The following is a 25608-nucleotide window of genomic DNA, read 5'->3' on the forward strand; positions in this document are numbered from 1 at the left end:
TCTTGTTTCTTGTTGTGGTGTTTTCTTGTATTTGGTTTTTGTTTTTGTTGTATATATAATTTTAAATTCCTGTTTCCTTTAAAATGCATTTTTGCAGTTACGCCTAATGATATTTTGTTTCCTTTTTAATTATGTAGTTCCTATGTGTTTCCGTTTCCTGTGTCCTGTGCTGAACTCAAGGGAGAACATGAACCCAAAGCAGAAATCGTACAACTGAAGCTGAATATCTACATACTCGCATAGATACTCATATATAATCGCATATATGGTACATATGCTTTTCATATCTTCTGAGTGTTAAGTGCATTTAAATATACATATACAATATGTTCACAAATTTTGGATTTCTTTTTTTCCTTAATTTTTCCTTTCTTCTTGCATAATTTTGTGTCTAAAGAATAATCGAATTTAGAAAACGAAAAAACGAAGCTAAATCAATTTTGGAGTCTCTCGTTTCTATTTAGGCCTAAAAGTTTTCTTTCTCGTAAAATTTCCACTAAAAATTTGTATTAGCATTGATTTGATCCAAAAGTTCTTTTCTCTCTTTTTCTACACGAAACACGAAAAAACACTGGCAACAATCCCTAAACAAAAAAACCAAAAAGAAATCGATCAAAAAGTAAAAGAATATCAATGAAATAATATACAATAAATTCATTAATAAAAAAAAATGTTAAAAAAAAACAACAAACTGTGTGACTGGTTTTGTTTTTTTTATGGGGTCCATTGGCAATTTTGTAGTTTGTATATTTTGCTATATGTTTACTATGTTTTATGTTAGCATCATTATTTTATTTTGTTTTGTTTTTGTTTTGCTGTTTGTCAAGGAACTTGTTAGAAATTTTTATTCTTGTTGCTGCTGCTGTTTGCTGAATGGCTTGTTGAAAATTAAAAATTAAACAAAAACTGAAACAAAAACTAACGTTTATGTTTATGGGGGAACCAAACTAAGGAACTTTTGATCACAACTTAAGCGCTAGCAAAATCAATTCTTATCGACTAAACTTAGAACTAAAACCATACAAAATTAACACCATACAATAAATGAGGGCAAATGAAAATGTCTACACAATGAATTTTCCAATGATATATGAGAATTTTTGGATGGATAATAAATCAGATGAGCAAAATGAAGATTGTTGAATGGAGAAAAAAGGCCAAAAAGTATTTGCTGTTTTTTTATTTTTATATTTGTTTTTTTTTCCACTTAAACTGTTTTTTTGTGTTTTTTTTTTTAATTTTTATTTTGTTGCTTTCTGCTGTGGTCACAATATTTGGACTTGAATTTAATTTGGATTTGGATAAAACCCCAGGTTTCTTTTTCTCATATAGACCACAAGAAGTTCATTGTGTTCTCTCTTGTGTGTTTGAAAATCATTTAACATCTTAGTAGTCTGCTGTGTGAGTGTTGGGTTCTTTTTGAGGATAATAATAATACATAGTACATTACAGAACAGAAGGAAGTTTCAAAAACTTATCAAATGAACAAAAAAAATATTATAATAGAAATTTGTTGCCACGTTTTTTGTTTTGTTTTGTTTTTTTTTTAGTTAAATCGTTTTGTTTTGTTGCTAAAGCTAAATAAATTTCATATAAGTTGGTATAATAATAATAACATTTTCGCTTAAACATTTAAATTAAATATACATATATATTCAGATATACATATATACTATATGTATAAATGTGTGTTTATATATAGAAAAAAAAAAGTTTTATAAGAGACACAGAGCGTAAGACATTGTGTTTGTGGTTTTTCATTTGTTTTGTGTGAGAGTGTGTGTTTTGTTGGGGGTATATTCAGTGCATTAATTTATGTATACAATAAAAAAAAATGACAAAAATGTGTGTGTGTGTTTGGTCTTGAAGTTCCTTTCCTTTCCCTATATCCTAAATCGATTCCCTACGCAAACCCTTTCCAACCTTCTTTGATTCATCTTTTGGAATGTTTCGTTTTCATTTCTCACATTTCTTCCCTCAGTTGCTCCTGTGCGGTGGTGGCTGTGCGAAGACTTTCTGGTCTGGCTGTGCCAAAAATAAAAAGTAACCCTCCTTTTTTATTCGTTTATTTTTCAGTTTTTTTGTTTCATTTGTTCTATGGAAATGCAATTAAAATTATTGAGAAAGCTTTTGGTTGTTGTTTTTTTTTTTTTTGGTTATCATTTACTTATTTTGTAAGTATTATCGTTTATCGTTATTAATTGTTTATAATTTTGTTTCTAAAAGGCCGAAAATCACAATTTTGTTTTGCTCTCATTTTTTTTATTTGTTCCTAAATGTTAAATTTTGTTTTCTTTACTCTCGTTTATGATAATGGTTCGATTATGTTATAGTATATTAATTTTTAATGCAGATATTCTGTGTTGGTTTTTTGTTATACATCACAATTATTGAATTGATGCCTGTTGCTCCTACACCCTCTACTTCTCCAGAGTCCCCTTGTCCTCGCCCTGTCTCTTGTCTCCCTGTCTCGTCTAATACTGCATGAGAAAAGTAAGCCAACAACAAAAGTAAAAAAATGGCAACGCGATAATTTCCATCATAATTTTTCGTCTTTACGCCTCCTCGCTTTTCCAAAATGCAAAGCAAATATATTTGGTTTTTTTTTTGTTGTTGTTGTTGTGGTTAAATATTTTATTTATCCTTTAATTATTCACTATTCTTGTAATGCTATCACAGCCAAATTGTTTAATCCAAAAGTGTTTGTTTCTCCTCTTTTTTTTTGTTTTCTTTGTTAGCCAAAAAGTTTTTGTTTCTCTTTCTTTTCTTTTTTTTGTTTTGTTTTTTTTCTTCGTTTGTCTTCCTTTTTTGGTTTAAAAATTTAGAATTTTGAATTTTGTCTAGCGTGCTTTCTCTTTGTTTTCTTGTTGCTTCATTTTCTTAATATTTATTACCATTTATTTGTTTTTATTTTTTGTATTTTGCTGTTCCCAATCCGTTGCCAAAAATCGAATGAAAAAATCCCCGCACAAACCGCTGCTGCAACGAGCTTTTGTTTCTTTCATATCATATCATATCATATCGTGTCTCTGTTTAGCCCAAACCACAAACAGTTTTTACAAACTTTCTTTGTATTTTGTTTATATAGATAATATTTTTGTTTTCATTTCATGTTTTTTGTTATAATTTTGAGATCGATTTGCATTTTGTTGTTGGTGCTTTGTTTGCTTTGTTGTTGCCGGGCTAATCACTTTTGTGGAAAGGGTGGAAAGGGTTTGTCTGCATTATCGATGGATTTTCCTGTAGTATGGAGACTGGAAGAACTTCGTTTCCCCATTAAGCCAAAGAAGGGAATTCCCCCCGGCCCAAATTCATTGAATAGTTCATAATAACACAAAATCGAATATTTTTTTTTTCATTATGAAGCCAAAAAAAAAAAGGATGAGCTATATTTTTTTTGTTTTGTTTTCAAAGCAAAGTAAACTTGGTACGGAACAGAAAAAGCATTGGATAATAATTTTCCTGCTAATGATGTGTGGATAGGGAGTGGGGATCGTGTTTTGTGTGCGTCAAGAATTTGGGTATATTTTTTTGTTTGGTAATTTTTATATGTATGTAAATTTTCAAGAGGTTCTTTCTAACCCTCTAATGTTGAGCCTAAATATTGTTGCAATCTGCAATCATTTTGCTTCCTCTACAGCTACCCTTAGATGGTATTTCTAGTGTGTGATTCTTGTCCCTCTACTACTCATATACACATATATATATATATATAGATATACATATATAATTTGTTTGTTTATGTATATAGATTTATATAAATATCGTTAAGATCACAGATATTCTATGTAATTTCTGCTGCTGTCTGCTTTCTGTTGCTTTCGGTTCCTAGCAAATTGTTTTTTTTCTCTTAATTTTTGTTTGTTTTCTCAAATTTTATCTGAATTCCAAAAATGTATTCTCATTGTTGTTTTGCTGTTTTCTGCATTTGCATCTGGTTTATATGTATATATAAATATTGTATATAGATATATGTATATGTTACTGTATAATAAGTTCTGTATGTGTATATATAAACGCGTGTGTGAGGGGGGGAGGGGGCGCCTTTCGAAAGGTGTATTTCAACAGGGGTTTTCTTTTCACTAGGGCCTAAGCGGAGCATTAGCACAGCTGTTTGTTGTTCACTAATTCGCTATCGAATTGTGTCTGTCCTGTGCCTACATATATCTCCCTCTATATAAGTAGTAGCTGTGTCTGTGTATTCTGTCCCCATTCAGATCTTGTTCTGGCTAGTAGTATATCTGTGTGTTTGTGTGTGTGTGGGGTGGGGGATATGTATGTTTTACTACATTCACTCGTTGCTCAATGCCAAATCAAAGACGCACAAATGAAGGCTACAGGTGCTGTATTGGTGATTGCTGCTGTGTAATGGTGGATTTATGTATGTGTCGGGGTCACCAGTTCACTTTGCTTTTACTCTTCGGGGAGGGTTCTGTGTGTGTGTGTGTGTGTGTGTGTGTGTGTGGGGGGGGGGGAGGGGGGACTTTGTTTTAAGCTACTTTAACTCTTTATTATCATCGTCATCGCCATCATGCACACTCATGATGATCCCTACTACATACATACATATATCCTCATCGGCTGCGGCGGCTTCTGCTGCTGCGCTACTTAAAAAGTTACATCACGTGTTCACTGTTCTTTTCATTATGTATATGTTAATCGTTATCGTTAATCGCTATCGCTAGCATTACTAAATCATATATTCAATTAGATCAATTTTTGTTGTTGTTGTTGTTATATCATGTATAGTTAGCAATTTTTTACGTTTTTCTTTTTTTGTAAATTTATTTTCAATTTTTTTTTGTTTGCTCTTTTTCTTTCTTGCCTATATGTCTTACGTTCTCTTATATATACTTTTGAAAAATATATATAGTTGTATATATATCATATATATATGTATGCATATATATGTATATACATATATATAATAATAATAATAATATTTGTTTTATTAGATTCCTGCTACAACTGTTTCGCGCTGCAATTTAACTCTCCCCATCATTAGCTTTAACTGTTTTCCCGTTCAAGTTAATTGTATAGAAAAAACTGTGTTGCTCTCTTTGCTATCCAAAATTCTCTGGGGTCATTCCCTGTGGATGCCACCCTGGATATCCTCTTGCGGTTGCACTTAATTTAAGTTCTCTAACATTCTCCTCACTCATCATTCAATCAAACATCAATCCTTCGGCTGATCATCATCATTCACGCACATACACTACTACTAGTGTGTTCTCATTGGATTCGACAAAAAAAAAAAAACAAGTTCGCTTCTTGGTATAAACTTCAACAATTCGACAATATGCTGCTATATAATTATTGTGTATAATATATATACTATATATATATATGTTCATATAGATGTATGTTTTGTGTATGATTATAGCCTGCCTGCTCTATTGTGTGTGTGTTTGTTGGTGTGTTGGTGTGTGTTGCTGTCTCTTTACTATTTGCTAGAGTTTCTCTTTGCTCAGAAGAGCGAAGGAACGAACGAACGTTCTGTTTTGTTCGGTTCGATTCCCTCTGATTTCACTTCTTCTGTTTGCTCGTTTACATAATTAATAAAATATATACATATGTATATACATAGATTTAAAGGGTATATACATATATTGATGTGTGGGTGTGTGTGTTAGTGTGTTGTTGAATTTCTTTCATCATTCACCAAGCCTCTCGCTTGATCCTCTCGCTTAAGTAAGTCAAAGTTCTTGCTGTTGTTGTTGTTATTTGCCTCAATCCTTCTTATAGAAAGTTACAGCGCATATTTCTTAATGTTCTGTTCACATCATTTGTTGTTGTAGTTGAAATTGTTGGTGTTGCTGTTGTTGTTGTTGTTGTTATTGTTATTATTATAATAGTAATAGTAGTAATAATAATAATTTAATAACAAACTAAAATCGTTTCACTATTGCGGCAACTCATCCTTTGTATCGACCGGGCTGGGTGACAAAAACTTTCGCACATATTTGGGAAAATGCGTTTTCTCGTGCGCCTTGAGTATCGTTGACCGCGAGAAGGTTTTCCCGCACATATTACATCTGAACGGTCGTTCGCCTGCAAATTGATTTCCATTTTGTTTTTTGTTTTGTTTTTCATCAATGGAAATCAAGGAAATACATTTGTTTTATATCGGTATTGTATAGTAATCAGTGGGTTATATTTATCAGTAAAGTCGGGGTAGCATGAAGGGTGGCGACGATCGAATGGGCGAGTTCAAATGGTCAACAAAGGGGCTTGCAAGATACTTAGAGGAGTTAATTATCGAAAGATTTACGATTGGGTTTTTATATCGAAGATGAAACCTTTTTTTAGAGCTTTGGGGCTTTAGCTTTGAGTTGCTCTGAAACTTTAAAGATCTCCTTACTATAAAAGGACATGAAAGGAAAAATATATAAAAGCAGCTCTCTGGACTTGACATGCCATAGACATGTAATATAATTTTCTCTTGAGGCTTGACAGTGACATACAGAAACATCATTGGGCAGTGATATGTTGGGATATCAAAGAGAGCTCTTTCTTGGATGGACAGCAATTCAATGATGAATGATAAATGGAGAGGGGACATGGGCAATGGGCAATGGGCAAGCAATGTTATTTTAATCATATTTCAATTGAGATCAAGACTTACCGGTGTGGACGCGACAATGATCTTTCATGTGGTGGCGCAGCTTAAACGCTTTGCCACAAAACTCACATTTAAATGGTCGATCACCTGTATGTACCGACAAATGCGTGATCAGTGATGTAACATCGGGAAAACTTTTAGCACAGAACTTACACATGACAACACTATTCGGATCACTTGACGCGCCTAGCAACGAGGCGGCGGACGAGCCGGCTGACTGCGCCGCTGCCGACGCTGCGGCCGACGTTGAGGGCGACGATGAGCCACCGCCGCCGCCGCCGCTGCCGGCACCACCCGCACCCGCACCACCGCCAGATCCACCGCTGTTGCCCATCAGGAGGCCAGCCGGTCCTCCGTTGCCAGATGAGGATGAGGCGCCCACAACCTGCGCCAGTGATAGCCGACTGCTCGACCCACCCGGCGCACCCGCTTCCAGGCAGCTGGCCGTCAGGCTTTGGAAGGTGCAGCCGGCGCTGGCCAGCGATAGGGCCTCCATGTCGATGCCAAAGGCGGCCGTTAGGGCGGCCACCTGCTCCTGGGGATCGGTGCTGCCGCCGGCGCTGGCGGCCATCGCCGCGTTCATCTGGAAGGCGAACGAGGGCGGCAGACCGGGCATGTTGAGGTCGCTCAGCAGGTGTGAGTGCAGCAGGGCGGTTGTCGCCGGTTCCCGGTACTCGAGCGTCTTCAGCGAGTGCGACAGCAGGTGGCGCGTGAGTTTTGACTGATTGGGGAAAGCGGCGCCGCAGTACATGCACTGGTACATGTGCATGGGCGGCGGGGGCGGGGTGTGCGGCGGATGGTGGTGCTCGTGTGCGGCAGCTGCTGCTGCTGCGGCGGCTGCAGCGGCGGCGGCTGCGACAGAGGTGCTACTGCTGCCAATGCCGCTGCCGCCACTGCAGCTGGCCAGGCCCGCGCCAACGCCAACAGCGTGGTGTTGCTGGGGCGATTCGGACGTTTCCTGGAACAGACACCAAACAAAAATCCAACATCAACTTCTTTACTCTTTACTACGTTTAGCGTTTTAGTTCGCTATCTTTTTGGTATTTTTTTTTGTGTATTTTTTGGTATTTGCTTTTGGTATTTTTCAGTTTCAGTTTTTGCTTGCAATCGATCGATTCGCTTGGTATCTCTATTGTTATCGTTATCGCTTCTCTTCTCGACAATTTTTGCTTTTCTTCGGTTTCTTTGTCTTTGGCAAAACTATTTTCTATTATTTTTAGTATTTTTTTTTTTTTTGGTATTTTAATAAAAATTGATTAAAAAACAAAAATAAAAAAAAATAATGATAAAATTATTGGTTTATACGTTTACTTTTGAGTGAGAGAGAGAGAGAGAGTTAGAAAGAGAGAGAGAGAGATATATAGGATGTTCCAAAAACTAAGACAACGAAAATTATATGTTTAAAAAAGAGGGATCATCAAAGTTTAAGGGAATCGTACAATATTCAAATAAGAGAATATATATTCAAAGAAAGTGTCCTTCTTCTTCTTCTCCATCCTTTATCCTCTTCTCGCTCTCGCAAAAACCTCTCTTTAAAATTAAGAAACAAATATTCTTCGTTTGAACTCTAGTATTTAGTTGTATATGAGAGAAAAGAGAGAGAGGCAGAAGAAAAATAATACAAAAAAAAAAAAATTAATAAAAAAAGTACAAAGTTAATAATTGTCAAGAATAAAAAGAAACAAAAAAAAAATATAATGGGTATAAACTAAAACAGAAGTCATGAATCATGTTATCAGAGAAGAAGAATGGAAAACTATCTGGCAAAGCCGTGGAACGCTCTCTTCCAGCTTCTCTGCGCCTCTCCCTACTACTCGTCGATGTCAGGAGAGTTCTGGCCCCAGGATCCGCTTGAGGATCAAGATGTAGCCTGAACCCACCTCCGACTCCGAGTGTTTCAAAAAATGTCTCAAACCGTTGGATGGATGCCAAAAAACAAGAGGGGGTTTCAGCATTTGACTTTCGTTGTGTATTTCATTTGTTGTTTTTTTCATTTTATTGCTTTACAAGAATTTCGTTAACATTGTTTCTTTTCTTTGTTTCTTCGGTATTTATATGGTTTTTGGTATTTTACTGGTATTTGCTTTTCTTTTTGGGTTTTCAAGAAGTTGAATTTCGATTTTTGTTTGGGCGTTGTTCGAAAAACGTCGCATAATCGTACGTTAAATATTGTTTAAAGCTTTTTCTTTGATTTTCTTTTTCATATTTGTTTTACATATTTTTCATTTTGTTTGTTGTTTGGTTTTTTTTTTTAATATATTTTTTGTTTAGTGTAAACTTATCATTAAAAATGTTTTGTTTTTGTTTTTAGCTTAAATTTGACGCTTTGACCAAAGGTGTTGATCAATTTGGAACGCGGTTCGCTTGTTCGGTTCGTTTCGTTTCGGTTTGGTTCGGTTTTAAAGTTAAAATTTGGTTGAAAGGTTTGTAAATTTTGTTCGTACTTCAACTAGATTGTCAAATCAAAAACAAAAATTTTGTGTTCGGTTGTAATTTTCTCTTGGCAAACAAAAAGATTTCGAAAATCGGAGACCAAAAGAGTTGAACAAAACTGTACAAAAATGTATGAAAAAAAAGAGCTTTTCGCCACACACACACGCCTTGCATACTTCTTTTTCCTTTTTTCTTTTCTTTTCTTTTAATTTTCTTTGCCAAATTTTGGAAAATGAAAAAATAAACAAGAAGCATAACGAACGAACAATTTTGTTGATTTGCCAATTAGCGCACGAAAAAAAAAAACAACCAGACAATTAAAATAATAATAATTCTGTACATAAATGTCCATAAATGCTTAACCAAAAAGAGTATAATTTTGAATAAAAAACAAAACGAAAAAAAAACATACAAAATTTTGGGTTCTTTGGAGAAAACAAACTCAGTAAAAGTTACTGTGTGTGGAGGGATCAAATCATGTTTCTTGCTTTGAAAAATTTGCGCAGCTCAAATAAAAACAAAAAACAAAAAAAACAAAAAAAATGTATATAAAACATCTGAGGTTCAAAGGTTTCCTTTGCTTAGCTACATATTTTCAAGAAGTCTTTCCACTTTTGCCCGCAGACGCCACACACTTTTTTCGCACAAAGGAATTTAACTCAAATGGTTGGATGTCAAAAACAGAAAAAGAAAAACAAATATATAAAAAAGAAAACGCACTAACGAAATGGTTATACAAGTCATTCAAATTCAGCACAGCCATGTTCAAAAAACGCAGATCAACTTCTTGACAATGTCAATAATATCAACACAAAATAGTTGTTAAATAAATCAATCAACAGTTGTTTTCTTAACCTTTTTTTTTCTTTTTAGCTTTCTTTCTTTGAATTTATTCTCATTCTTTTTATTTTTTTAGTGTTTGGCACAACGAAAAACAAAACAGTGCAACAAAACGCAAGTACGGAGGAAAAGAAGATTAAAAAAAAAAAAAAAAAAAAAAAACATGAGGAAAAGTAAAGAGGGAAAACGAAAACTTAGCGGAATTTCGGATCGTCAGTTGGGATCCAGTTTAGCTTCATAGCTAAGAAGTCTGCACATGGGCGCGGGCAATGCCTCTGAGCTGCTCTGAGCCTTGCTTTGGTTTGGCTTGGCAATGCCGTCAGCCATCTGGCTGAACCGATGGCAAATGCGGCTCGTGGGCTATTGTGGGTTGTATGTATGGTATAGGGTAAAGGTGGGGTAGAGAGTGATTAAGTATCCTTATCTTAAACCTACATAGGTGGTACAGAGGCAGAGTTGAGGGGCTGTGGGTCGATGTAAGTATACACTAGCCTATACGTAACGCATATAAATATGTATATGTATGTATATACCTAGAGAAAAAAGACAGAGCTTCAGACACAAAATAGTATATGCCGTATACAGTATACACAGTATCATCATCATCAGGAGTCACAACATTTAGTTCAAAAGTATATTTTGCGGTGGAGGAAAACCAAACATAATCTAACAACAGAACAAACACACACAGACACACATAATATATCATATAATTTTAAGGATAGTTATCGTCTCGTTTTGAATAATTTTGATAGTTTTGTTTTGTTTTGTTTTCTTAACTTGGTTAGAGCACAACAACGATAAATGATATGGAATGGAACAGAGGCATATATTATGTATGCATACGAGTATGTTTTATATAGTAAACCAAAAATAAAACACAGATAGAGTGAGATAGAGAGACACAGACAGAGCGACTTAGATTATTTAATAGAAAGAGATAGACAGACAGAGAGTTAAAGATAGAGACAGAGAGAGAAAGAATTGAAGACATAAAAAAAACAAAACACAACTAAACGAAAGTACACAACGTTCTTGAACAACATCGATATATAATAAAATAGAGAAAAATATAGCGATAGACAGATAGATTGATAAAGTACAGCATGTAACAAAAGTACAAAAAAAAAAAAATTAAGAGCACACACAAAAACAGATTGAGAAATTGTTGGAATGCGACATAAACAGAAATTAAAATATGGAATACATGTTGTGATAAACCTCGCAAGATACATATGTAAATGCAAATTTAAATGTAAATGAATTAGCATCATTGAAAGCGTACAGACTGCCAGTTCATTCTTTCTTTTGTTTCATGGTTCATTTTTAAGTGAAAAAGATATCCAAATTAATGGCATAAATTCATTCAATTCTTGATATTTTCTGCAAGTTTTGATTGAGAATAGCTTGGGGAACCAAAGCTTGAATGCTTGAAACATTTATTAAATTGCAATTGCAAATTATTGCAAATAATAAATCGGCACACAATCCATTAGAAAAACTAGAGGGATATCCCGTGCAAACCAGTCACCGTGCGAATGACTGAACCAATACTAAATAGATTGTATTAGGCATATGAGGCACACAATGGCTTGGAATTGAAGGAATTCCATATCAAAGATATTGAACCTGATCACTGAGCGATTGATTGTATGGACGTGAGAATGTAATGAAGTTGGGCGAACAGTTGAACCTGCGATCCTATATATTTTCTTTTCTATTCCCGTATTCCTTTATCTTTTCTTTTGTATTCCCGCATTCCATCAATGATTCAATAACATTTTGCTGTTTGAAATTAGTTTATAGACAATTCAGAAATGAACGTACATTTGACTAAGTAAAAATCATACCACATACAACAAAACAAAATATAATATTATTTAAAAAAAAAAGACACACATTTATCAACGTTAAATAATAATTGTATATAGAGAAAAATGAAAGACATTTAGTTTATGGAAAAAGAGAACACACACATTTACCATATACATAAACGAACAACGAACGAACGATTTTATGGTAAAAGCGTTCCACATTTAGATAATACATATATATCGTTTGGAAAAAAATATTATTATTATTATTGTATAGTATAATGTTTCTTGTTTTTCTGTGTGTGTGTGTGTGTGGTTGTTTGAGTGAAGTGTTTGTGTGTGTGTGTATGTGTGTGTGATGTTAATTCGATTTAGTTTTCTATAGTTTTTTTTTTATTTTTTTATTTAGCTTTTGTTATATCTATTTTTTGTTTTGTTTTGGTTGCATTTCTTGATTGTAATATTTGGTTTTTTTTTTATATAGTATTTTTGTTGTTATATTAGCTTAAAAAACACCAAAAGCGCTTCAGTACGATTCATTTTGTTTTTTGTTTTTATAGATTGATGCATTTTTCATATATATATATATATATATATATATCTTTTTGTTATCAATTGCACAACGTTCAGATCTGGACCCCTCTCTTGTTTTCATTTGATGGAGAATTTTCTTTGTTTGTTTTTCTTTCTTTTTTTGTTTGTATTTTTTTTTAAAGGTTTTTAGCTGTTTCCGTTTTCGTATCGTATTTGATTAATAATATTAAAAGCACAACACACAGTTTGACACATTTAATAATATTTATATGGATAGAGACAGATAGAGATCGAGTAAGAGAGAGCGAGAGATAGACAGAGACACAATAGAGCGACACAGAGAGATAGAGAGAGAGAGAGCGGTAAAGTAAAGGCAAAGTTTAAGACAAAGACAACATTTTAATTAGCAAAATATTACATTTACATTTTGAGTTCGAGTTCAAAAAACAACATAAGGAAAATAGAATTTTCTTTTAAGCTATTAAAATGCAATTAAAAGAAGAAGATTTCTTGTTTTCTTTGGGGTTTTTGGCAGTGGGTGGCAGTGGGATTACAGGATTAATATAGGGGATATATTTTTGAAATTTTTGTGCAGCAATTTACAATTTTCATTTGTCCGATTTGTCGATTGGTTTTGGTTTGGGTTTAGTTTTTGTTTTTGTTTTTTTTTTTTCGTATTTCGTATTTATTTGTTAAGCGCAAAATAAAATAGAAAATTGTTGTATTTTCTTTATTTTGTTTGATTCGATTTTGTTTTTTTTTCGGTCTTTTGCTTGGCCAAAATGTTTGTCGGGTGTCTGGGTATTCGTTTTCGATATCTTCATTGATTATATTGAAACATGCGTTAGTTAGAAAATGTACGTAATCTAGAACTACAAAATGATATGAGGGTGGGGTGTGTGTGTGTATTGTATATGGAAGAGTCGGGTGTGTGGTGTGTCCAGCATGCTTTTGGGTAGGTTGAAGCTCCTAAAGATAATGTTAAGCTTATAAAAATATATATATTAAGATAAAAAAAATAAAGAAGAAAATAATTAATTAATTGGGTAAGCGTTGGAACGTATAGAAGGGACCCCCCAGGGTTTGAGGTTGTAATAGATTTAAATACAGAAAATAATGAAGGCAATAATGGCTGCCCTAGAGATTGTTCGTTTAAAGGAATCTATGGCATTGCTGCCCACATTTATTCTGCACACTCAATCCCAGATTTCCCTTAACTCTGAAATGTCCTTTAAGCTTTAAGCAGCGATATGTAGCCTAATGCACCAGTAACTTACATCCACAACGGGACCGACTGTCGGACTGGATGTTGCGTGATTTCTGCTGCTTTTGAGGCAACACAACTGACAGACGAACGCGGCAAACAACATAAACAAACTTTCCATTAGGCAAATTGCAGTTTTGGCCTCTCGGCTGGCTGGCAAATGCGGCAACAGAGATTATTGAATAACCCCAAACAAGGTCCAGGCAACAGCCAAACAGCCAACAGCCGGACAGAACTGGGTCAACACCAAACAAAAATCCCAAAAAAAATATATAAAAAAAAAATACCACAAAAATGTGCACAATGTGCAGAAGAGTGGGGGAGAGGCTGCTTCTGCTATTGCCTTGCGGCAGGAGTAGGTATATTTCAAGACGCATCCTCGTGTGGCAGGCCACCGACTCGACTCGACTGAACTCAACTCGACTCGAGTCGACTCATGTCGATGAACCGATTCTGGCGACGGGTTCAACGAGCCTACGCCTAATGGAATGATTATCTGGCTTTTCCTCAGTCCACGCCAGACGCACTCCAGCACTCCAGCCCTGCAGCTAGCTCTGCAGCTCTCTGACTCCTGCCACATTGCATTTAATGTCCTGGCCGATGTCTGCGTCATAGCCATCACCATTGCCATCGCCATAGCAAACTCGTGTCTCCGTCTCCGTCTCCATCTGCGACGTCGTCTTGTGTCCTTACTTCGTCGTCACCATCCTCTCATCGTCGCTGTCGTCGTCGCAATAATAATCAAATATCGATCGATGTGCGTCTGGTTTTGGTTTTGGTTTCGTTTTGGTTTGAGTTTGGGGTTTGGGGGCTTTTTCTACGAAAAATTTTCGACGGTCGTCGGCCTTTTTCTTGTACACTTTTTTGTAATGCCGTTTTGCCAGCTTAAAGCTCCCCTTTTCCCGTTCCCGCTTTCCCTCTTTCCCGGCACTTGGCCTCATACTAGACCTGGCCTGGGCTCAATCCACGGCGACCCGACCCGACCCCTACACTCCTACACTTGCAGCTGCTTCCTCCACTTCTACCTCTACCTCTACTCGTAGTGCGGCTGCTCTGCATCATTTTAATAAAAGCAAATTTTTAATGAAAACTCTCTTGGGTTTTTTGCCTTGCCCTTTTACGTTGCACGAGTTTCTATATATATTTTATATATATATATATTTTTCGTTTGTTTGTTGGCTTTTCACTTTGCATGGTTTGGTTGGTTTTTTTTTCTTTTCTCCCATTTTTTTTTTTTTTTTTTTTGAAGGTCCCTTTCATTGCAATCAAAAAATAGACGCAATAGATGACGCATATAACGCATCTGGCAAATATTGCGGAAGCTCATAGAAGTCCTCCATAGAGCGGCAGGAAGGGCAAAGACTGTTGGAAGGGAGAGTACGGGCAGGCCTCTCTGTTGCAGCGGAAGCGACTATTTCAAATATTTCTCTCTTTTTCGCTTCGTTTGTTTTTTTCGCAATATTTTTGCACAAATTATTATGTATTGTTATAATTCCTTTTTTTTTTCTATTTGTTTTTTTTGCGAGCTCTTTGCGACCTAAGAGCAGAAGGAAGTGGGGGCGTTTGGGGCATGCAAGTGGCAGTGGCATAGCGGGTAGAGAGTCCTACACGTATGCATTCAAATATATATAGATAAATATATATATATGTATGTATGTATGGTATATATTTGTGGATATTTTTGTGGACTCCATGCGGCATTCTACAGCATTTTGATACACTAACCTTGCCATTGGAGCGGCATTCTGGTTTTAATAAGACATTTATTTTTGGAGTGGATATAGCCAGTATATACGTCCGTCAGTCTGCGTATCTATCTATCTGCATTGTGTCTCTTTTGCAAGGGTATTAATAGCTCCAGCCGCCACGCTTCCCCTTCATTATCCTTTGCTCTGTAAATACTCGCATATTTATTTGTACTCCCCCCCCACCATTTTATGTATTTTTTTGAGGCAGACGCGAGGTGACGGCAATCTCTGCTCTTTTCGCTGATTTTTTTAATAAAAAAATATATGTACATATATATTCGAGGGTAGGGGGCGGCGTCTGAATATGTGCATGTGATGCCACACAAAACAAACAATCGAAGTAGTCGTCGTCGAACAATCAGGATGGGTAGAAGTCAGTGCCAGTGTAAGGGCCAGTGCCAGACCTCAGAGCATTTGAAGTTGGATGAGCCAATGAGGATCACTCATTATTGGGCGATATTTAAAGTGGGGTTTGGGTGAAGTGGAAGATGAGCCATCGAAGTGACAGGAAAGTATAGGGGCAGATATCGAATTGCATTTCCAATAAAAATTTGTAATCAAATGCGTTGCATTGCACTTACAGTTTATTCTGGGGCTTTGATAAATATTTGTAAGGGTTTTTTTTGGGCATTTCTACTTTCTACCTGGAAGACTTCATCACCCATATAAAAAAAACTGGCCGCAATTAATATTTAAAAAAATATATGATTTCAGCTTTTTTTTTTGCCAAAAGGAAATCAATGGCTGTGTGGGGGGGGCTCCATTGAGGATTATGTTTAAAAACTCTTTTGCAATTTGTGCCCAATGCCATTTTTAAGCCTATTCTTTTAAAGGCAAACCAAAAACCACCAAGGCAACTCAACTACGTTTTTCAGTGCCGGCTATTAGCAGTTTTGTAGCTTCATTCTCTACCATTTTTTGTATTTGTTTTTGTTTTTGGCCAAAAATAAATAAAAACCCAAACGAAGGTCGGGGCAGGCGGATTTGCGCAAGGGGATGGGAGGGCTGGAGCACTGAATGGTCCCACCGAAAAGCACTTGAAAAACTTTGCAATCAACGCAACGAGCGCGCGCGGCATCGAGTCCTGATTACAATGCCCTGGCAGAGGCAGAGGACGCTGACGTTGATGCTGCTGCTGCCTGATGCCTGATGCTGTAGCATAAAATGTGCAATGTGCGTGAGGGAAAGAGACAAGCAGACGGTGTGTGTGTGTTCGAGTGAGGGAGGGGAGCTAGAGGAAAGCTCACTCATACAATGCAATATATTTTCGCTTTGGCATTTGTTGCGTTTTGGAACCTCCACCCCCTTCCTTTTCCCCTTTTTTTTTTTTGAGTTTATTTGTTTGGATTTCCGCTTGGCGCTGGCTAAAAAACAAAAATCTTTCTCTCTTTTTTTTTGGTTTATTTTTTGCGGTTTTTGTTGTTTGTTGTGCGCACTGCATGATTGACAGTTGCCAGGGCATTGATGTGAGGGGTAAGAGAGCTGAGGGCTTAGAGCGCTGGGCGGGTAAGAGTGCTGGGCGGGGGGGAGGGAGGGGTGTACTGGCTGTGTTCTACCTAAATGCATTCAGTCAAAAGTTGTGCGAGTTGTGAGCCTCCAAATAAAAATATTAAAAAATATGCATATGAACGCTTTCTATATGCCTCCATCTCCCATGTGGGTTTGCGTGTACCTATATATATATATATAAATGTATATATATAATGTATATATATGTATATTACGCATACGCAATGTAGACAGCAAACAAATGCTGACAAGGGCAGAAGGACTGGGGAGATGGTAGGACTGAGATGGAGCCCTCACTCAGATGGGACTGTGAGACCTGTGAGTGCGGGGCACTGATGGGGGGCAGCTGCGGAGACGGGACTCATAAAATGCAAGCACAGCAGCAGCAGCAGCACGACATTTGAGGGCCAGCCTAAAGGTATGCTATGAAAAAATTGCACAGGATGGCCAGAGGGAGTGAGAGAGAGGAGAGGAAAGCAGCAGCTAGCAGAAGAAGCCCCCAAAGCAGGGGGAAAAGCTACACACACACACACACAAAAAATGAAGGAAAAAAACGCATTTGTTTCAAAATTAAATACTCATGTGTATGTGTGTGTTTGTGTGTGTGAGGGAGAGAGAGAGAGAGAGAGAGAGAAAAGAAAGCAACAAGAAAAAGAAAGCAAAAGTTGTTGGTTTTGTGCGTTGATTTTTGTTCTCATTTTTTACTCGACTCTGCCACTGCTGCCTCGTTATAATCATTTCCACAGTGCAGACTGCTGCTGGCCAGAAAGGAAGTTAGAGACAGGGGCAGTAAGGGCATGTGCAAGGGAGCGAGAAAGAGAGGCAGGCAGGCAAACAAAAAATAAAAAAGAAAGTGTAAAAGCAAAAGTATTTATTATGCGGCAATGGCTTGGAGAGGCCTAGAAGAGGCTCCCGGAATACATCAGAGTCAGAGTCAACGAATTGCATTCCCCACACACACACACACACACACACATACCACTGTAAAGGTATACGAGTATGTGTGTGTGTGTGTGTGTTTACTGATGAGCAGCACAGCGCGTCAACGTCCGACTGCATACTCGAGGCGGCTGCCACTTTTTTTTTTTTGTTTGTTTGCTTGCTTGTTGTGTTGCCTGCTTTTGGGCTTTCTTTTTTAGATAAATTTTTATTTGAATTTATGCATGTGCGTCGCGGCTTGTTCTCGCTGTGTCTGTGCTAAGGGAGAGCCCAAATGGGGAGAGCGAAGACAGTGCCAGAGGGAGAGGCAGAGGGAGAGCAGGAGAGCTTGAATAGTGTGCGTTGAAATGCAAACTGAAGAATATGTAAATTATCACGTATTCGTTACGATAAATATTAAAGCTGGCACAAAGATAATTATCTAAATTGCCGCAGCAATATCCAGTGATATTTTCGTAAAACATTTTCGTTTGTTTATGGAATTGATGCTAAAACAATCAACACTAGCAGCCTTAATCAAAAAGGTTTTTGTTTGACTTTCATCAACAAAAGTACACGGAATATTCGCGTTTCGAAATCAGAAGCCACTGCAACAGGAACTTCATTTTTGGTTTCATGGTTTCTATTTGACTAGTTCCCACAAATAAAAGATACGAATGGAATATTCTTTTGAAATTGTATACTTTTTCATAAATGTATGTAGACACAAACTCGTATGCACACGCACTCCAACTCGTACTCGTACTCGTTGGCAATTAACGAAATGAATTGAGAGCTATTGAAATAGGAGAGGGAGAGAGAGGTAGAGGTAGAGAGAGAGCCTTTGCATGTGAAAAATTCGTTTCGTTCTAACGTTATTAGCTTTAAGTAGAATATTAGTTTTTTGCTGCAATATTTATTATATTTGTTCACGAATAAAATCTATTTAATTTATAGATTTTTATTGGAAGTTTTTGCACAGCCTTTTGGCTCTTTGAACACCTGGCTGGAATATGGTTTTGAGTGCGTAGCATCTCATTCCTTGAAGCTGTTTATTTTACACGTCATTTCAGTGCGTTGTGCAACACTGGATCATGACTTGCATTATATTTTTCTTTTATTTTTTTTTTTGGGACTTTCTCTCCTCATTTTTGGACAACATTTCCGTAGGCTTGGGCCCATCTGGGGCCTGTCATACTGCCTCCTGGCTCCTGCCACTGGATCTCTGGATTTATCCTCATCCACATTCTCGTCATCGGGCCCCCACTTGTTGTTAAACTTCGTCAAGCGTTGCACCAAAGTGCGTTACACATACACATGTATGTACGTACATACGTAAATACATGCCTGCGTACATATGTATGTATGTACTTTTATTTTGCTACTTTTTGTGGCTGCTTGGTGGCGTGGTCGGGGCTAAGAAATATAAGAAAAACGACAGCGGCCACTCGTATTCCCTTTATGCTTTCTTTTATTCTATTATTTTTTTCCTTCCTTCTTTCTTTCTTTCTTTCTGTGTGTTTATCCCTGTTGACGAAAATTTTTCGTTTTAAAAAGAATGAGCGGAGGAGGAGCAGCTCTCGGTGGAGGGGAAGTGGGGTGTGCAGTGCGGTGCGGTGCCATGACGCGTCAGCGACAAAAAATGTAATGTGAAAATATATTTTTGCCGGAAGCTAAATGTTTTCGCCAGTTTTTTTTTTCCGTCGCTATGTCCGCTCCGCTTCCCCATGTCGCTTAAGCAAAAGTACAGTTGCGCTTGCCGAAAAGTATGCATTACATTCTGCATTCGAGCCAAAATTAGTGCCATACAAGGGGGAGTCCTGCATACTGCAGACTGTTGGTGTTGCTGTTGTGCAACCCACCAACTGTGAGGGCGAAAATCTGGGAAGAGTGTGTGTGTGTGTGTGTGTGTGTGCACCAGTGAATAAATTGAATATCGTCCCCCCCCACACACACACACACATCATAGTACGCGCTATTGACCAGCACAATTCTTGTCTTCTTCTGCTTTTTCTTTGGCTTTTTGCGGCAACATGCGACAATTTCACTCATCGTTTGATTGGAATATTTGATTTGGTTTTGTATTTTATTTGTATTACAGTCTCAAATAATAAATGTACGTGAACATGGCGTGGTTGCAGTTGCGGAGTCGAGTAGCGGCGGGTGCGGGGAATACAAATATAAAATACTCTCTATTTGGCACAACAAAAGAAAGAAGAAATTCCTATTCCCTATACTCCATTGGGGTAACAGTGCTTCAGGGAACATAATTCAATGGAGGGCAGCACTGTTCAATTTTAAAGGCAGAGAAGACTGAGACAAATTCAATAATCAATGGGGTAACATTTTCCTTAATGGAGATCTAGTAATGGCGATGGGACAGGCATACCTTTGAGTCCTAGCCCTATTCTAGCCCGAATAAACTCTTATCAAAATGTATAGAGCATCCACTTATCGAATACTACATTCCCATTCCCATTGACCAGACAGAGGAGTGGCTTGTCAGCCTCTTGTCCACTCTCCACCAGCTATATTGAAAATTATAGTGTCGTTAACATGCAACTGCAACTGCAACAACAACAGCATGGGCAATGGCAACAAATAAAAAATTAAATTAAAATAGAAAGCAAAGGAAAAGAAAAGAGCAGAGAAGGGATGGGATGGGAAGAGGACCTACAAACAGAGAACATGGCCAGTAAATAAATAATACAAGCAGAAACAAAACAAAAATATTGTATGTGGTTCGGGGAAGGTTGGAAATTGTGAACGGAAATTGCCAAGTGGCAAGTGGCAAGGTGTTTGGGTGTGTCTGTGTGCTGCTGGCCCACAAAACTGGCTGATAAAAAGAGTCAACTACAAACTAAAATCGAACAAAACAAAACAAAAAAATACTTAAATAATAAAAATGAATATAATAAATAATAAAAATAAAACCAAACAGAATAAAAACAATCAAAAAAAGTTATATCAAAGTTATCAATTGCATAGAGTGTTTAGAAGAGTGTGTGTGTGTGTGTGTTTTGTGTAGACTGTACATGGATATTGGATAGTATATAGACACATAGATTGAGAGAGATATATATATACACACACATATATATACGACAGCAAAATATATAGATTACATACATATAGATTTTTTACAAATAACTAAAATTACATAGACATTGATCGATAGACATTGAGAGAGTGTGTGTGAAAGAGAGAGAGAGAGAGACAGACAGAGATATATATATATATATTGAGGTAGAGAGAGAGAGAGAGCGCTACACATTTAACAAAATAAATATTTACTATTTATATGTATATAGAGCTATGAAACTGAACAGCTAACATTTGATATGTATATTATTATTTTTTTTTTTTTAACTGAACAAAAAAAAGTTTTGACAAAAATATTGATTTTTTTTTGTAAGAATATATTTAGGGTATATAGATATAGATAGATATATATATATATATATATATATTTGTAGGGAGGATATATATATGGTATGTATAAAAAATTCATAGACAAAGAACACGACGAAGAGCAAAAATATATGGTTGAGTTTTTTTTTTTTTTGTAAGATTTTGTATTTTGTTTTTTTTTTTGGTTTTTTTTTTAGTTTTATATATATAAATATGGTATATAGTTATACATATATATATATATAGAGAGAGAGAGGTATATATATATATATATAAGAACAGACAGAGAGAGATAGAGAGAGAGAGAGAGCAATACTTAGGTTGGTGGCAATAGAGATATGGAGACATTGGTTACATATATTATATAGAAATGGAGTTCAGATGTCAGCCAGATCGTATTCAGATATTCAGATATATTTGGGACATATCTCTGAAGGGTTTTTTTTGTAATTTTGGAATTTAGAATTTTTGTTTTGTTTTGGGATTTTCGGTATTCATCTTTTACGTCCCGACCTATCGAAGCAGCAAAAGCATTCACTGAAGGGGAAGGTTCTTGGGTTTCTTTTTTGGCGGGGTGGGGTGGGGGGAGTTTCCAATTTCGGTATTTTTGCGGGGTATTCTCAAATTTGTGGTGGGGTGGGTGTTGGGTATTTGAAAATTGTTCTCATAGTAATTCTGTGCTCAACACTTACCGATTCGTGGGAGGCGCGGTAGTCAAGGTCGCCGCCCAGTCCGCCGCCAGCTGATGCCGAACGCGGTTGCATGTGTCTACTGTGACTACTGTTATCGTCCTCACTGCAATCGATTTCTTTCTTCAGGCTCTGCAAGAACGCGACACGCAATTAGTGTTAGGGGGCCTACTCGCAGATCTCAGTTAAAGATCTACTGTCGTCGTCCGTCCACTACTCACCAATGGCACCGATTGCACTGGCAAGAGATTGGCCACAGTCCCGGGACTCAGCAGACTGGAGGTGGCTCTGCCTTCGGGTCCGCCATCACGTGAACTCCGCGATGCTGGACGCCCGCCAGCCCCCAGACTCAAATCGGAGGCACAGGTTGCACTGCCTCCTCCTCCTCCGCCGCCACCGCCACCGGCGGGCGTTGAGCGTTGCGATTCCACGGCTGCCACAGCGGCTGCTGCTGCCGCCGCTGCTGCTGCGGCCGAGGATGAGGGCAAGGATATTAGTGGCGAGGGAATCACAGTGGAGCCCGTGGAGAGATCGACACCGCCGCCGCCGCCTCCACCCATCTTCATATTGAGGCCCATGTCATTGCTGCTGTTGTCCGCCTCATCGTCATCATCGAGATCCATCTCATCGTCGTAGTCGTCATCGATGATCTCGGTCTTGGGTATGGTTGGCAGGGCACCCGAGCCCACCAGCGTCTCGTCCTCGTCGTCATCATCCTCGTTGTGGTGGTGGTGATGCCGCTGCTGGTGGTGCGAATGCTGCTGCTGTTGCTGTTGTTGCTGGTGGTGGTGGTGGTGGTGCGAATGCTGCTGCTGCTGTTGCTGCTGCTGCTGCTGGTGATGATGGTGGTGACTCAGGCGTATGCTCTGATGGGCAAGCACTTGGGCAATATCTCGGGCCACTGCTGCCGCAGCCGATGCTGTGGTTGTGGCTGCTGCGGCTGCTGCTGCTGCCGAGGCGCTGCCCACCACGACAACATCGTCGTCATCGGGATCATCGTCATGGTGGCGACGATGATGATGCTGATGATGAGCAGCAGCATTGTGCCGTGTATTGTCGGTGTCCTCGTCATGCTGCAGGACATCATCGTCCTCATCGTCGTCGTCATCGTCGACGGCAACCACAGCCAGATCGATGCCTTCGCCATTGCTGGCAGCCGAGGCAGCCATTGAGGTAGCTTTGATACCGCTTCCACTTCCACTTCCGCTTCCGCTCCCGCTGCTGTTGTTGTTGTTGTTGCTGCTGCTGGAGTTGTTGTTGTTATTGTTGTTGCTGAGGTTGTTGTTGTTGCTGCTGCTGCTGCTGCTGCTGGCGGTGGTTGTGGTGGTGGTGGCACCACTCTGCTGCTCTGTTGTCGCCGCACTTGCAACATTTTTTTGCTCCACAGCCGAGCCTGAGCCTGAGCCTGCGGCTGCGGCCGAGGCAGAGCCGGAGGCGGCGTCACGTCTTTGATAGAGATCTAGCGGCATGGGTGTGTCCTCCTCCTCGTCCTCGTCATCATCCCCAACATCGTCAATGTCATCGACATCATCGTCTACATCCTCGCCCACATGCAGGCCCCGCACCAGCTGATCCTCCAGCTCCTCCTCCTCGTCCTCCTCATCATCGTCCTCATCGAGATTGATCCTCACCGAACCGGAGACTGTTTGGCGCTTCGCTGGCGTTGGACTGCATCGATCGCTCGCCTCTCGCTTGTGGCTGCCGCTGGACGAGGATGTGGCTTCTTCGGCAGGCGTTGTGGCAGTTGTTGTGGCCGATGTTGCCGCTGCTGACGCTGCTGTTGCTGCCGCTGCTGCTGCTGCTGTGGCAGATGTTGATATTTTACTACTACTGCCACTGCCACTGCCACCGCCACCGCCACCCCCACCGCCTGTCGCTGTACTCTCCGCTGTAGCCGCTGCTGTGGCAGATGCCGCTGCTGCTGTTGCTGTTGCTGAGGTTGAGGTGGAGGAGCTGCCACTGCCACTGGTGCTGCTGCTGGTGGCCGCTGCTGCTGCTGCTGCTGCTGAGGTCGCCGCCGAAGCTGCATCCAGGGCTGCCGCCGGACTGTCGGCGGCCTTGTGGGCGCCACCGCCACTGCCGCCGCCGCTAGTAGCCTGCGAATGGGGACGCAGTCGATCGGGTTCACGTTCCGGTTCGCGCAGCGTTGTATTCTGGTTTGTCATCTCGGCAAGACCCTTGACCTGGGGAAGCATCAGAAGCAGGAGATTAAATAAGTGATATGTGTGTGTGGCATGCACTCTCACCTTGAGTGATTCGGCTGTCTTGAGCAGTGCGGACAACTGACAGTATTGCACGTTCACCTCGCCCTTGTACATGAATTCAACTAAGGTTTGCAGCTCGGCAAAACGGACGTCCTTCAATATCACAATTGGATGTCTTTCGGGATGCTCCAGGAACAGGCTCTGGAAGTACGAGGAACAAGCCGAGAGGACCACCTGCAAGAGCACACAAAAAACACACACACACACAGATTAGAAATTAGCACAAAGAGCAGCATAGAATGGAGGGGCAGACTGGTGACACTTTGTGGCGCGAAGAGAAAGGCAGAGAGCGAGAGACACGCAAAGTGGTTTTCCCTTGGCGAGATTGATACACACATAGATTGATGCGACAGCTGAGCAGATGGTTAGATGGATTGATTAAGAAACGAATAATAATTTCATAGGAAATAGTTGCAAGCCAGCACAGAAAGAAATGCACATTTCGCTGCATTCTCTGGGAGCGTTTGTGGCTGTGGCTGCGGCTGTGCACGTTGCCCACTCCTGTGGCAGGCATTTATTAGATTTACGATCTGGCTCTACAAATGCAGCCAAACGGCCGCCGCTTTTGAAGATGCCCCAAACGAACGATGCCCCATGGGCAGCCAGCCAGTCAGCCAGTCAGCCAGGAAGAGTTGGCAGCGGCAGAGTTGCAGTTCGATTCGGTTTGAGTTCAATTTGGAGTCCAGTTTTGCCAGTTGGCTGCGGGCGTCAAGGCGTGAACATGCCACGAATGACAATGCCGCCTGCCACAGCAGCAGCAGCAACAGCAGCAGCAGGAGAAGGAGAGCCGGTAACTGGTAAGGTAACTGGCAACCAGTTCCGCTCAGTTCAGTTCGTTCATTCGCTCGTTCGGTCGTTCGTTCGGCATTTGCTGTCGATTTTTATGTGCGCATGCACGCCTTGGGGTATGCAATGATCGCCAGATATCGCCATGGACCACGGACCACGGACCACGGTCTAGGTGCAGCCCCAGCCGCCTCTCTCTCTCTCTCTCTCTCTCTCTCTCTCTCTGGATGGGTTGGCTTGAATGGTTGGGGCATGGCCACTGCATCGATGTTGTAAATTTTCATTGCTGGCAAATTGAAAAGGCGTCGGCCTCCATTTCGCATATAGATTTCGCTATAGCCTAATGAGGTTTTGGCCTCAAACGGGCCACTATGCACTTGCCCTGAAGATGGTCACGTGAGCGGAGAGCGGAGAGAGAGGCAGAGGCCATTGAATGAATCCTCTGGGCAAGTGACTAAACCTCATGATTCGATCCCATCCCATCCCATCCCATGCCCATATATGATCTCATAGACTGGCTCAAACTGCACTGCAATGATTGCTCAAAAGTGTGAATCAATAAAGTTCGTGGCGATTTAACGATACTCACGATCGCCAAAGCCAAAGTCAAAGCCCACATAAAAGCTAAAACCTCTCTAAATCATGATCTCTGTTGATTATCGTGATGTGACAGCATTCCGAACGCCATTCAAGCATCAATATGTCGCGTCATGCACATGACATGTATGTTGTTTTTTGTTTTCCATGTTCGCTTTTGCTTTAAGCTCATGAAAAGC

The 25608-nt window shown here is 39.4% G+C and overlaps 1 protein-coding gene across 1 annotated transcript in view; it reads right to left on the bottom strand.

Moving 5' to 3' along the window:
* Positions 1-25608, bottom strand: part of LOC111065303 (pneumococcal serine-rich repeat protein) — a 134314-nt gene that overhangs the window by 11955 nt on the left and 96751 nt on the right. The window contains exons 3-6 of the mRNA XM_041595582.1: positions 24029-24220; positions 23168-23965; positions 22004-23128; positions 21786-21914 (exon numbers count right to left, since the gene is read on the bottom strand). Coding sequence (XP_041451516.1) covers positions 21786-21914; positions 22004-23128; positions 23168-23965; positions 24029-24220 — 2244 coding nt within the window. The remainder of the gene's footprint in view (positions 1-21785; positions 21915-22003; positions 23129-23167; positions 23966-24028; positions 24221-25608) is intronic.

Source organism: Drosophila obscura, unplaced genomic scaffold, assembly GCF_018151105.1.
Source record: "Drosophila obscura isolate BZ-5 IFL unplaced genomic scaffold, ASM1815110v1 contig_73, whole genome shotgun sequence".
Taxonomy (NCBI): domain Eukaryota; kingdom Metazoa; phylum Arthropoda; class Insecta; order Diptera; family Drosophilidae; genus Drosophila; species Drosophila obscura.